The sequence below is a fragment of the Sinocyclocheilus rhinocerous genome, unplaced genomic scaffold (genome assembly GCF_001515625.1).
Source record: "Sinocyclocheilus rhinocerous isolate Xijiao unplaced genomic scaffold, SAMN03320098_v1.1 scaffold254, whole genome shotgun sequence".
In the NCBI taxonomy this organism is placed as follows: domain Eukaryota; kingdom Metazoa; phylum Chordata; class Actinopteri; order Cypriniformes; family Cyprinidae; genus Sinocyclocheilus; species Sinocyclocheilus rhinocerous.
This window is the reverse complement of record NW_015628690.1, coordinates 916,979-930,690: the sequence shown is the minus strand read 5'-3', so window position 1 is coordinate 930,690 and position 13,712 is coordinate 916,979. Positions and strand designations below refer to the sequence as shown.

General features: G+C 37.6%; 3 protein-coding genes across 4 annotated transcripts; 1 reads left to right on the top strand and 2 right to left on the bottom strand.

The window, feature by feature from the left end:
* Nucleotides 1-968: 968 nt before the first annotated feature.
* LOC107738140 (cerebellin-1-like) lies at nucleotides 969-3,527 on the bottom strand. Its single transcript, XM_016549840.1, has 4 exons — nucleotides 3,424-3,527; nucleotides 1,754-2,382; nucleotides 1,564-1,683; nucleotides 969-1,347 (listed from the first exon to the last, which is right to left on the bottom strand). The coding sequence occupies exons 2-4, from the start codon at nucleotides 2,027-2,029 to the stop codon at nucleotides 1,150-1,152; spliced, it is 594 nt and encodes a 197-aa protein (XP_016405326.1). The 5' UTR covers nucleotides 2,030-2,382; nucleotides 3,424-3,527; the 3' UTR covers nucleotides 969-1,149.
* A 1,161-nt stretch (nucleotides 3,528-4,688) lies between these two features.
* Nucleotides 4,689-9,643, bottom strand: LOC107738139 (E3 ubiquitin/ISG15 ligase TRIM25-like). Of its 2 annotated transcripts, none has more exons than XM_016549839.1 (8): nucleotides 9,553-9,643; nucleotides 8,199-8,693; nucleotides 7,368-7,463; nucleotides 6,989-7,225; nucleotides 6,418-6,440; nucleotides 6,144-6,289; nucleotides 5,666-5,937; nucleotides 4,689-5,137 (listed from the first exon to the last, which is right to left on the bottom strand). In XM_016549839.1, exons 2-8 carry the CDS (start codon nucleotides 8,676-8,678, stop codon nucleotides 4,865-4,867), a joined length of 1,527 nt encoding a protein of 508 aa, XP_016405325.1. In that variant the 5' UTR covers nucleotides 8,679-8,693; nucleotides 9,553-9,643; the 3' UTR covers nucleotides 4,689-4,864. The 2 variants fall into 2 exon arrangements, with proteins under 2 accessions (XP_016405325.1, XP_016405324.1); XM_016549838.1 differs by having other exon boundaries at nucleotides 8,199-8,695; nucleotides 9,556-9,643.
* Nucleotides 9,644-10,100: 457 nt separating this feature from the next.
* LOC107738243 (uncharacterized) lies at nucleotides 10,101-13,085 on the top strand. Its single transcript, XM_016549963.1, has 4 exons — nucleotides 10,101-10,318; nucleotides 10,938-11,642; nucleotides 11,764-12,441; nucleotides 12,539-13,085. The coding sequence occupies exons 1-4, from the start codon at nucleotides 10,282-10,284 to the stop codon at nucleotides 12,646-12,648; spliced, it is 1,530 nt and encodes a 509-aa protein (XP_016405449.1). The 5' UTR covers nucleotides 10,101-10,281; the 3' UTR covers nucleotides 12,649-13,085.
* Nucleotides 13,086-13,712: the final 627 nt, after the last annotated feature.

The following is a 13,712-nucleotide window of genomic DNA, read 5'->3' as shown; positions in this document are numbered from 1 at the left end:
TTAGGACAAATTAATGATAAATAACTTACATCCACATAACTTATTTTACATGATTATTTTTTAAACATCACGAACAGCAGGTTTTGATTAAATTTTTACCTTACTTTCTTAGAGTGGCATGCTGTGGTCTTTCATACAAAAACAAATGCTCACAGACAGGTTAGAAAAATAAATGAATACTGTGTTAACATCAGTGATTCTTTCTTTTCTTTTTCTCTCTCCTTATCTCTTTCCTGCTCTCTTTCTTTCCGTGTTCCGTATGTGTGAATAAGTGTGTGTCTTTAAACCAATGCAGCGTAACTTATTGACTGTGACAGCCCACCCTGCATGATCCATAGGAGTCCAGTGTACACTTGCACGTCTGTCTGCCAAAAACTCCATCTGCCTTTGCTCGACCGGTTCCACTGTAGTTCGTATCCGTTATCCATTATGCCTATGCTGCTATCTGTGATGAATCCTGATCAACCGTGCCAGCTGATGCTGAGAGCTATATTTACAAACAGCTGTTGTTAGAGGTAAAACAACTCATTCAGAGAAGTAACACAGGTTGAGGTCAAGTCATATTTCATTTCACACAGAACAAGAAGTACATTTAGATTTTTAGTCAAGGGGTTCGATTTAATGAGATTTATTTTTACAAAGCTTTATATTATACACACACAGCTCCATAAGCAGGCAAGCATATAAGAAACAGACATCTCACATCAAGTCGATAAGCTATATTTGAATTAAAAGTGATTTCAGAAATTGAATTGTTTAAAAACCTCTGATATACATAATTTCAAATACTGTATTGACAGTCTCATCATATTTTCCCCAATGCCATTTTTCAGTTTACACATTAGCATATTATCTTAAATACATTACAAAAAAGACAATCAAACTCATTTTAGTGACTTTTTAGTGATTTTCAAATCACATTTTTTCAAATTTTGTTCTCAATAATAATTCTATTTTTAAATAATAAAATATAAATAATATTTAACATCTCATTTTCTTCATTTTCTCTGCTCTGCCACCCAAAACGAGGAAGAACAAATATGACCTTTTCTGTGACTTTTCTTAAAGTCATTTTCTTAAAATAAAAATCCCCAGAGAGCACGTCACCCTCTCTCCTCCACATCTCCCAGCTGTTCACATGGTCGTCCTTTATAAAGGGAAGACCAGGAAGCCTGAAAAAGTAGAGTACTTCCAGCCTCCCATTAGGTTGCCCCTTTCTAGCTTGAGGTAAGCCTTGTCTCCTCTTTCCATGATCACAAGCCCAGCATTTGTGGCTGCTTCTCGTGTCACATCCTGGTCTCCAGCAAAGGCTGAGATCATTGGCCATCCGTTCAACATCAAACTCACCTGTGAATAGGAAAATAGGTTTTCACAGCAATGCCACAGAAGAGCCATTTCTGGCTCCCCAAAGAACCTTTCAATGAACAATTCTTTCAAGTGTGCACCTTTTTCCATTATAAATAAGCTTTTAGTGCAATGGATGTTACAGTTCTTCATGGAACCATAGATGCCAATAAAGAAGCTTTATTTTTAAGAGCGCAAGAAAAAATTTGCAGTATGTACCTGTATGGTTTGCCTGTTGTATGCCTTCACCACATGGAAGTTGAAGCTGTACACCCCTCGCCTCGGAGCAAGAAAGATACTGCTCTCTTGGTCAAAATGACTGCCAACGTTCACCAAGATCTGACAAAAACTGACCAATTAAACGGAGCAAAACTACATACAAGTATTTTAATGTGGAAAGATTGCTTACCTGGTCAAAATAGATGATCATGGTGCGATTGCTCATGTCTGTGGGCTCATGGTTGGTTTGCCGTGTGGCAGAGAAGGCCACACGGCCGGTACCTGATCGCACGGACATCCCTAGCGCATTACCTGCTGGTTCTGAAGAGGGTGTGGAGTCACAGACCACCAGGCATTTACCCTCCAGTACTATGGGCTCCGTGTCATTTTGCCCTCTGACCACTAGAGGACCGATTAGCAGAAGTGTAGCTAGTATAAGCATTGGCAACCCAGAGCGGGGCAGCATTGTCTTATTATTTCAGCTTGTGATATCTCAGATGAAATTAGGTGAAAATGTTCCCTACAGTTTGATAAAGTAGGTCGTCTTCTGGAAACCGAGGAAAAATAAGTGAAGGATCCTCAAAAACTGTGAAGTTGTGAGCTATTGTAAAAGTTATAGATCTTTAAATCCTTGGTTCTGTCTTTCACCCTCACTTACTCTTTTACTCTCTCTCGCTATTTTGTCGTCACCCTCCTGTCTGTCACAGTTTCCCGAAGAAGAGCTACTTCTGTGCTTGTTAAATTGCCTGTAGGGGACCAAAGGCAAGGACACTTAGAGGTTTCTCATCATCCTGAAAAAAATCCATCATCATAGCCAACCTGTGAGAAGACAAAGAGAGAGAGAGAGAGGATAAGAGGAGCTCTGCAAGCCAACAGGTATGCTTGTGTGTGGGGGAGGAGGAAGAGGAGCAGTGAAGGATGAAGATCATGAGGTAACACTTTGGATCTCTTTCAGCTGAGGGGAGCAGCATCCAAGAGAGAGTGAGAACAAGAGAGAGAAAAAAGAACAACTCCACTGAGAGACCATCTGTCTTTAACACGCTCTCACTTCCCTCCTGACGTTCCACAACATGCAGGACCTCTCTCCCCTACGCAGATCCTCTATCCCTCTCTCCTTTGCTGGTGCTTATTGGCCGAACCTCCTCTCTCTCCTCAGTGCCTTGGCACGCTGAAACGGCTACAATATGCACAGTCCTGAAACCCAATGTACATCTCGGAATTTGAAGGAAAAGTATGTCTATATCAGGTCTTAAGTGGCACAACTCACCACATTAATTTACTATTCAAGTCATGTTTATAGTCTTTATGAAGCAATGACATTTACAAAGGTCAGCTTTCATTGCGCCTGGTCTTGAGTGAAACCTCAATGTTTGTGCACTTTTAAATAAGAACTAATTCTGCTCAGTGCTGTGCTTGAGCGATAGCTTAATTTTCTTCACAAAACTTCACTCTCCCAAAATTTTTAACATTACATAACATAGCTTTAGGTTATTTAAAATCTTTTTACAGCACTAACCTAGCTCCAAATTACCTTACACACCAAAAAATTTATTAAAAAAATTAATCAGCATTTTGCTTTGTTTCCATGTAAAAATATCTAAATATCCTTTATTATTATTATCCTTTATATAGACTTTATTTAAAAAAAATATTTTTTTACATCTTATTGTTTTTATAAAAGCATAAATCTAATTTAAAAAAAAAAGATTAATTTACAAGAAAACAAGACAAAAATACCTTAAAATACCTTTTTTTGTGTGTGTAATAAACAATTTTTTACTAAAGCTTATTTTCTCTGGAGTAACATAAGATGAAATGAAATCCTTAAGCTTTTGTAGTAAGAAAAAATAGCAAAATTACCTGATTTAGTGGGCTGTCCCTCAGTTTCCCAGGTGTAATGATGCAAAGTGTCAAAGCTTCTGTAGAGAGACACTGAATCTGACAGCTTACAGATCTTCCTGTACTCATCCTGTCTCTCAAGACCCTCCCCTTCCCACCCACTCCACCAGCGTCACCTCTCTCTCCCTTTCTCACTTTCTCTAATAATCCATGTAATCTTTCTTTGATGTAAACAGCATGGCTAAACTGGCATTTGTAGCTGTAAATGATAGCCAACAGTCAGTAGAAAGCATATAGAAGAAAACAGGAACCATAACATGACCCAGGGTCCCACAAAACATGACTGATCCACAAGGATCATAAGCATCAAATGGGCACAAATAATACAATAAAAGAAAATCTGAAACATTTTCAGATTTCTCAAATACACAAAGTACTTTTTATTTTTGAGCATCACAAGAAATAAAAACAATAAATTAAAGAAGAGTGAACTGTGCTTATATTTGGTCAAATTTCATCTGTCCATTTGTTCTCCAACCGCTTATCCTCTGTCGCAGGCATGCTGAAACCTATGCCAGCGTCTTGGGCCAAAGGTGGCAAAACCCTGAACGGATGGCCAGTCCATTAAAGGGCTATTTTTAAAATTGTGCGTGTATTTTTAAAAACAAATGGCTGCACTGCTTTAGTAAGGATACCTGAACCTAGATCTTGAAGGAAGGGCTGCCAACAGTGAGGTCTATAATAATAGGAGAAAGCTTAATCTCAATGGTGGTTTATCAGCTGGTGCAGTACAACTTGACAGTACATGATTTATTTTATTTTATTTATTTTTTTTTTTGCTCACGAGACGCACGGAACTTTTTGAGCCAATCACATGAACTGTACATGACAGCTGACAGTGCTGATTGGCTGATGGTGCATCACAATCCAAAAACCCTTCACTATAGTGTCTTTCTTGAGCTGTGATGAGAAAGGCTGCCGACATGGAAAATATTCAATATTTTAAATGCATTTTGAATTGCACGTTTATGCCTTTAAGAGCCTTCAAAAAAAAGGGCACTGGCAATATATTCACCAAACTAAAGGGATAAAAATATTTGAGATTTATATTTTGCTAATTTTGAATATCCGTTGTTGGAGAAAGATGCATTGGATCTCAGTATCCCTTTAAATGACAGTGAAAGCATGAGATGAAATACCTATTGATAAAGGTTTGACAATGAAAATGAAATGCTAAAATTTCTAAAAATTCTAAAAAATAAAATAAAAAAAAACATGCTAAAAAAATCTTTGACCATGTACATATTTGGAACATTTGTTGATTCTTGAAAAATAAAGTCTATTTTTGAGCCAGCCAGAGCATCATATATCCCTCAAGAAACATATAACTCTTTATGAAATAAAAGTTTCAACAGCACTGTCAGTTCCTGTCGTCACCCAAATCCAAGATGTATAAATGCCATCATATTTTCTTGAGGATGGTGACCCTGCTGTTCAGCTCTGGTTTGTAGAGGCCAAAGCCTAGGCAGATGGGCTGGGTGAATCTGGTACTGAAATTGTGCAGAGGGAGCAGGGTGGATGACGAACCTACTTGTGAAAAGGTGATGGAGCCAGAATCATAGTCCAGAGTGACTGCTAAATGGTTGCCAGACATTTTTGTGGAGAGGTGGGTTTTCTTTCGGTTATGCCAGGCAGCAAGTTTCCTGTCATGCTGCTGTGTCAGGCTCCAGGATATCTGAGTAAGATAACAGAAAATCATAATGCACAGAACATAATGGATTAAAATATAAAATGGGCTAGGCATCTGATATGATATGACTAGAATAATAAACAAATTCTGTTTTTATATCATTCGATTTAAGATCAGTTTTCTGAGAAATGTTCAGAGAAACGTGTACATTTTTTTTTCATTTTAATCATTAAATACTACCACTAGTAGTACTACTACTAATATTTATTATTATTAAAATTGATTAAATTTGACGACTATTATTTCATACTGCTTTCTAAATACTTAATACAAAAATCATTAGATTAATCACTTTTTTAATTTTATCGACACACAAAAAAGACACCACATCAACTTAACAGAAAGTAAACATTTTTCTGATTATATTTTATACATTTATATTCTGTTTTTCACAGTAAAAATGAGTCTTTATACATGAAAATATATGGGTACATTTATATTTTAAGAAGTTGTTCGCAGAGGGATCATCATGTTTGGCATTAAAAAAGTTTGTGTATTAGGTTAACAATCTACCTTGTTGCAGCCAAAGGCTGTGCCCTCTTTTGATTTTCTCCCAATGCTGTGGTAGGTCACTGCTATATCCCAGAAACCCTCCACCTCCAGCTCCCAGTAATGGGTTCCTGAAGAAAATATCTGACAGGAGACCACCTGAGACCAGTGGTCAAAACGGTCAGGATGCTCAGGGACAGACAAGCGGTTTTTGACCCTCATCACTGTCCGTAAGTCTTCAGAGATGTTTAGCAGAGGATGGGCTGAGTTTTTGTCCAAGGTTAATGGGCTGCTTACTAAATAACAAAGAGAAACAGCCGTTAGAAATGTAGCCACTAGATGACAGTATTAAACAAGGCAAATGACAAAAAAATGAAAATATTGATTCAGTTCACGCTTAGATTAGCTGAGAATCAATAGTAAGAATTGTATTACTTAAAAAAATCTAAATATGGGATCGGGGCCCATCATGGACTGTATTAATATTAACATGCCTACTTACAGAGATCTCTCTTGAGTTCAATTAGGCAGCGCAGGGTCTCGGCTATGCATTCTCTGTATTTATTTTCCACATTCTCTAAAACACGTTTCTTATCCATGCTGGGCTGAGGTGGTGTGAACAGAGGTGTGTTGAGATCTGCCATCATCCTGCAAAGAAGAATAGAGCAAAAGTAACCAAGTAAAAGATTCACACACTAACATACAACTGCACTCACAAATCACACGATTTTGCTATGACACTCACTAAAACAATCACGGTTTATCTAAAGACTTACTGCGAATCCTCTGTTTGGAATACCTGTGAAAAGTTAGGATTTTAATCTCTTTTAATCTAAATGACATAAAGTTCCTAAATAAAACTGCATGTTTTGTACAGTCAGAGAAGGTATTCAATAACAAAGACTTGGTTGCATTAAAAAGGCTAATAAGGCAATAAACCTAGTCAATTACATCTTGTATTATGTTGGTTTTGGTCATAAATTGTCTTGCGATGCTCTTTCTAGCATGTCATGTTGCAACAGCTATTATCAAATCAAATTAACACAAAATATGCCTTAACTGTGTTATTGTAGACATTTGAATTTAAACACACACACACACACACACACACACACAAACAATGTTAAAAAAATACATAGGCCTTTGATACAAGCTTGATATGCCATATTTTACTAGAATGTATTTATTTAAATTGAATGTATTTATAGAAGATATACATTATTTAAATAGAATGTATTTATAAAAATATAAAATAATAACTAATAAAATATCAGCTTTTTATCAGAATATGGTGAATGAGGCTTGATATGTATTTAATCTAGAAAACGTTAAAGTAGATCCTCATACCCAGATTAGCAGGAAGGGGTCGCTCTCATCCAGCAGGGAGCCAAAGAAGCGGTGGATGCTCTCAGTTTGGTTCAGATCTTCTCTTACTCTGCTGCACTCTTCCTGCACCCTCTCCATGGCCTGCTGTCTCTCCTGCTCCGTGATTTTTATCACAGCTGACACCAGTCGGCCCACCTGAGCCTGCAGGGCTGAACCCATCTGTAACACCTGGGAGACATCACTCACAGAGGAGTCCTCCTGAAACACACACACACAAACACACACAGAATATGTAACGTATGCATGTTGTGTTCAGTTATGAGAACCCGTAGTCCTTATATTTCAGGTTAGGAATATTTAGTTTGATTGAATATGAGATGCCAAAGAGGCTTAAACTTACTATGATGCTGCGACAAGCTTTCTGATGTTCTTGAAGCATCTTTTCACCTCGCTTTACTTTCTCTTCTGCTTTCTCAAACAGGCTCTGTAATTTGACCTATACACATTACAGAATTGCTTTTTAAATTTGAGGAGTACCCTAAGTTATTTCCTGTGAATGTGCGAGACTTCTGCTATGTACATAACTGAAGAATAACAAAAGTGCAGTAAATGTTAAAACTGCTCTACAAGTGTGTATGAATACGACAATGAATTAAAATCAACTGAATAATTCAAAAGAATAACTGAAAGTTAAAATGCCCGGGTCCACTCTTTACATATTTGCAATGTCATTATCAATAACTGGACAAACACTAGATACAATTTCTTCTGCATAGATTTTCAAAATATCAAATCCCTCAAATGCTGAACCGCTTGAACGTTTTTATGACTGTATAATGTGCAAGAATATTTAATGAGGCAATCATATTTCAGTTTATGATTGGTTGTTTGTCACTAAAGGACTGTTTCTTCTCAGCACCATGAAAAGGAGCACCTTTTAATCCAGGGTTAAAAGCGGTGCCAACTTTACATTTTTTTTTTTTTAATTCCACTGTGCAACTTTTCCATTGGTGTTCTAAACATGCGTCATACGGACGACTTTGAACACTGCATTTTCAACACATTCTGTGTGAATGGCCCCTGCAACATTGCTTTACTCTGGGTTAAAAAGCATTATTCTAAAAAAGGCAATAAACTGGTGTAAAGCTCAGTGTGAACAGTCCTGGACCATAATTAAATCCCTCAACAGGACTTTTTCTTAAACAACAGTATAATAGATCTAATGACTTACTTTGTATTCCTCCTCCACTTTTTTCACCCCTTTGACTTGGTGTTGAGCATGCCGTCCTTCCAAAATGCAATCTGGGCAGACATACTTCCTGTCATCCATGCAGTAATACCGGAATACCTCCCAATGAGCAGGGCACCTGCGGCGGGATACATCCATCAGTGGCTCCACCAACAGGTGAGTGCTGTAAGCAGGACGCTGCAGATGTGGCTGCAGATGCTGCTCACACAGAGAGATCTCACATCGCAGGCAGGTCTTCACTGCAGCATGGGCCTCATTACCCTCGTCTTCCAGACAGCAGTCGCATACCACCACCCTCTGCTCCTCCAGGCGCTGTGGGCATACAAATCTTCGCTTGCCACAGACGTTACTCTGGCTCCATGCCTCTTGCGCACAGGCCAGGCAAAAGCTGTGGCCACAGGGAAAGGGTTGAGATCGATCAAAGAGGTCACGACACATGGGGCATGTGTGCTCTTCCTCCATGGGAGCCCACAGCTACTGCAAATTTATTTTAAACATGTAAACAAATTTAATGTATTTAATATTTTACCAAAACAGTGAAGTTTGCGTATCCCAACCAGCCCAACACAGCTACACTGACTCAATCAATAGCATAAGTTTGGGATGATACTATACATTGTTTAATTCAGTTACATTTTTATTATATTTTATTTTTTTGAATATTTTTTATATAATTTTGTTGATGTCTGCTCCTAAAAAAGCTTCTAAATCATTTAGCCATTTACTCCCAGTGCATAAAATATGCATGACACAAAATACAACAAAAAAGTGTGCACTTGCTGAAAGGTAATGACTGGTCACTCATAAGAAGTCAAATGCTACACGGATTAATACAGACCTATTTGGCACAAACTAAGCTCTACTATTTAGTTAATCTGTCTCCTAATCAACTATTTTTAGAAAGCTGTTCCATTTGACTACTGGATAAATGAGGTAATCTCTCATGAGTCTCGATTGAAGTCATTCAATTATTATATAAAAGGTGATGTTTATTTTTATTTTTTGAAAGTTAATATGCTATAAGTCAGTCTTTTGTAGGCCGATTCTTCCAAAAAGTGTAAACACTGGGTCTGTGACACTATTAGAATTAGCAGTTTTTTAAAGTATCTGACCAGCCCACCCCAGTTACATTAACCCATCCAATGCCATGAGTTTGGGATGAGACTATTTGTTTGATTAGCAATGGGAGATGAGAGGAGTGTTTAGGAAACTGTTTCTGTCATTATTTTTGCAATTCTGTTTGGCAACACTGATCGCACAGAAATGACACTTAAATTTATAACAAATTTGGTTACAATTACATGGTTGGCGCTGGGATAAAACTGAAAAGGCTTACCTTTTTTTCTCCTGCAGCTTTGTGTGAAGGATGATTTCATACAGAAGCACAACCCAAATGTACATAGAGAGAGTGTGTGTGTGTGTGTGTGTATGTGCGTGTGGGGCAGCTGGCTTATCCTGCAATGTCTTCTTAATCAGACTGACTGACCTCTCAACACAGAGAACTGCTAAGCTATCACATGACCTGTTCTTTACAAAAGCATTTATGAGGTGAGTGAAGGGAAGAAATGGAAGCAAATTAATTTCACTTGGTATCTGTTTAAGTAACACTGATTGCTATTTTGAATAAATCAAGGTATAATAAAGTATTCTAATATATATTAGCTGTTATGGTTCAAAAACACAAGAAAACTGACATCCGTTGTCTTTTTATTTTGTAACTCCAAGTTAAGTGTTCTTTTCATTTTAATACATACAGTTCAAATAGAAAAAACTAAAGGTGAAATCAAACTTCCTTGTCTAAAACCACTGCAAAGCAGTCACAGGTGTGGCACTATGTGTACTTTTTGTTAGGAAGCTGATAAACCAGTTCATCAAGTGCAGAGGCGCATTTAGTACATGGGCAAAGACAGAAAATGCTTGAATATTCATTATCTTTATTTGTTTAAAATAGAGAAACCAAAGAAAGACTGAGAACTAAAAAACAGAACATTGGGAGTGAGAAAAAAGGACAGAAAGAAGATACTGAAGCAAACTTCAAGAACTACAAACTGACAGTCTATGACGCATGATGGAGACAGGAGAGGACTCTGATCGTCATTACAGTGAGTTTTCACCATGTTGTACATAAATTTTTAAAAGTTTGACAAAACCTATATTTGATGATCTAACACAAAAGTCTTCAAAATAACTTCTCTTTCAAGATAAATTCTCTTGTATCTCTTACATACTATGTATACATTGTTGTTCATATGATGAAAGATATTATATAAACATCACTAGGATTGTACATAGAATTATTCCCAAGAAGTACAAATCAATATAGTGAGGTCAAAACTTTTTACTTCATACAAATGTGAGAGATCTTATTGTGGTTACACTGAAAGTAAAACCTAGAAGTTTCAAAGCAACAACTTTACAGTGTCCTGAGATAATGGATGTTAAGATAAATGTACAAAAGCTAATGATACAAAGCCAAGCTGGGAAACTTTGTAAAATTGTCGGAATGTAATTTGATTTGCAACCTAAAAACAAATACAACAATGCAAGGCAAACTACAAGAAATGCATTTGCTTTAATATTACAAATCACATGCATGAACCAAATGCACATGGAAAGTACACGATTTATACATTTGACTATACACCTAAAATATGATAATGCATTTGTTAAGGTTTGTAAACTACAAGTGATAATTACAGGTTCCTTAAATTTCTTTTGCAGATTGTCCAGCTCTTCCAGAGATAAAGGCCATTATAATCGGCAGTAAAGCAGAGTACAAACGCAGTGCAGCTGATACCATTTTTGGTCATAATGACTGTAAAGTGAGAAAAGAGATAGTCAAGAGTGAAATGAAACAGAGGACAAATCAGAACAGGTCTGTTACTTTGGTAATGACACCAGGATGGTGGAGGAGCGTCACACTGGCAGAGAGTGCAAAGTATTTAAAGATGGAGATTATGCACAGTTTAAGACTGTGTTCTTCTCCACATGCCTTTCTTCTAGTCATCAATCTACACAAACCATTTACAGTCATGCACCTAAAAAGTGTGGTGGAACACATGGAGATTTTTGGTGAGCAGATCTGGAACCACACCATCGTTCTGCTCATGTATGACAACACAGATCAGAGACATGCAGACAGCAAGCAGCTAATCGAGAGAGCAGGGAAAGAGCTTGATATTGTAATAAAGAAGTGTGGGAACAGAGTTCATGTCTTCAATTATACTGACAGCAAGGGGATAAATGTGGAAAAACTGTTCCGTGAGATAGAGAACTTGGTAGCTCAGCATGAAGGACAGTCCTTTAAAATTGACAGCAAACTGTTTGAAGATATGGAGGAAAAGAGACGAAATGTGAAGAAACAAGCAGAAGAGAGATCCATCCAAATAAAAACTAAGATGCAAAACTTGAAAGAACATCTAACAGGTATGGAGCATCTTTGGGTTAAGAAAATATTCAACAACACTGTAGAATTAATAGAAATGATAGAATTGTCTTGGATGACTCCAGCTAAACTGTTAATGAACTTTCATGTTCTTTTCGGCAGAGAAATTTTTTCCAGAGTTAAGGATTGTCCTAATGGGTGGCAATATTGTTGGGAAGACCTCAGTGGTGAATACCATCTTAAAAATTAAACAAGAGAAGAGCGTGACAAGAAAATGTGTGATGAGTGAAGGAGAGGCTGACAAGAGAAAAGCCATTTTAATTGACACACCTGGATGGTGGCCGTATGCATCTGTAAAGGAGACTTCAGAGTCAGTCAAGCAGGAGATCATGTCAAGTGTTACTATGTGTTCACAAGGACCTCATGCAGTTTTGCTGGTTCTGCAGTCTGGTGTCGCCTTCACTGAGGCACAAAGGAGATCTGTCAAGGAGCACATGGAGCTCCTGGGTCGAAATGTCTGGAAGTACTGTATAGTGGTGTTCACCAGGGGTGACTGGACAGTCACTCCCACTATTGAAGAACACATTGAGAGTGAAGAAGAGAATCTGCAGTGGCTGATCAATAAATGTGGAAACAGGTATCATGTAATTAACTACATGGAGCAGGATGATAGGGAACAGGTCAGAGAGTTGATGGAGAAAGTGGAGATGATGGCCAGAGGAAACACAGATCTCCTGACACCTTTGGATGTAGTGATGGAGGAGACTGACAGTGGGTGGGGATCTAAGTCAGACCAAGACAAGTTAGAGAGAGGAAGCTTTCATCTGGATCCCCCTTACAGTAAGTAACCTGACAAACTCCTTGCAGAACAATGATTTAATTACTGTCAGTAAATGTTTACACAAAGTTTTATTAATTGTTAAATTTATTCCTATAGTGCATGACTACATTACAAAATGGCTTGAAAACACAGAAATTGTGACTAACTACAGATCAGATCTTTCAGAAGGCATTTCAGAGGATGGTACAAAAAATCATGATCACTGATGGCTTGCAGAGGTAATTACAGAAAACAGTAAGAGAAACAAACAATAGCATTGTATGCAATAATTTTTCATAATCATTACAACTAAAAAATGAGAGCAAGGATGGAAACTTGTTTATTTGCAGTAATACGTTTTTTAGTTTTGTTTATGGGCAAATATGATTGTAAATATGGGTTTGAATTTTGTTTACTATTTATACAATTATCCCTCATGTCAGATCTACTCATATTGTTTGTAATGTTAACAATCATACCCTGTGGAGCAACCTAAGGTTATGTGTCTAACTCAAGACTAATTGCTAATAAGTAATCTCAGGAAACATCAATCTATTTCGCATTCAAGTATCTGTTGCCATAACTTTATATTGTCACTGTTGTCACTGATGTCACTGGTATGTGAGTTTGTATGTAATACTCCAATACTTCATATTCAAATAAAGACAGAAAACAAAAATGTTGCTGATTGACTGCAAAATCTACAAAATTATTAGGTTGCATAATGCCTGTCATCACAGTTGTTTCTTCATTCATCATGGTTCACATTGTAGGTTTTGTGCCATATGCTAGTGAACTTCTTGGCTAACTGTTCTAATATTAATTCTTGTCTGTGCTTACCGTAATTCAGTCAGTTGTGTGAATAATAAACACACCTTGGGTGAGTGATAACGGGTACAGCTGAGTCCTCAGATATCACCAGTAAGGCTGGACATTTTTTGAAACATCTCAGTTACGTATGTAACCTTGGTTCCCTGAATAGGGAATGAGATGCTGCGATAAAGTCATCGCTATGGGAACTTCTTCAGTGTGACGAATGTCTGAAGGGCTTATACTGTCACGAATCCTGTCCATGGACTTCCATTCAATCACCACCAGAGGTCACCCTTCCATTCCATTGACTCTCGCACTACACAAACTGTTGCACTTCACCCGGACTACAGTTCCCATCATCCATTGCACTGATTACACACACACAGTTGATTGCGTACAGCACTGATTGCACACAGCTGCCATCAATCACACCTTCCCTATTTATACACTCACTCTGATCCCCGTCAAGCTGCCGAGT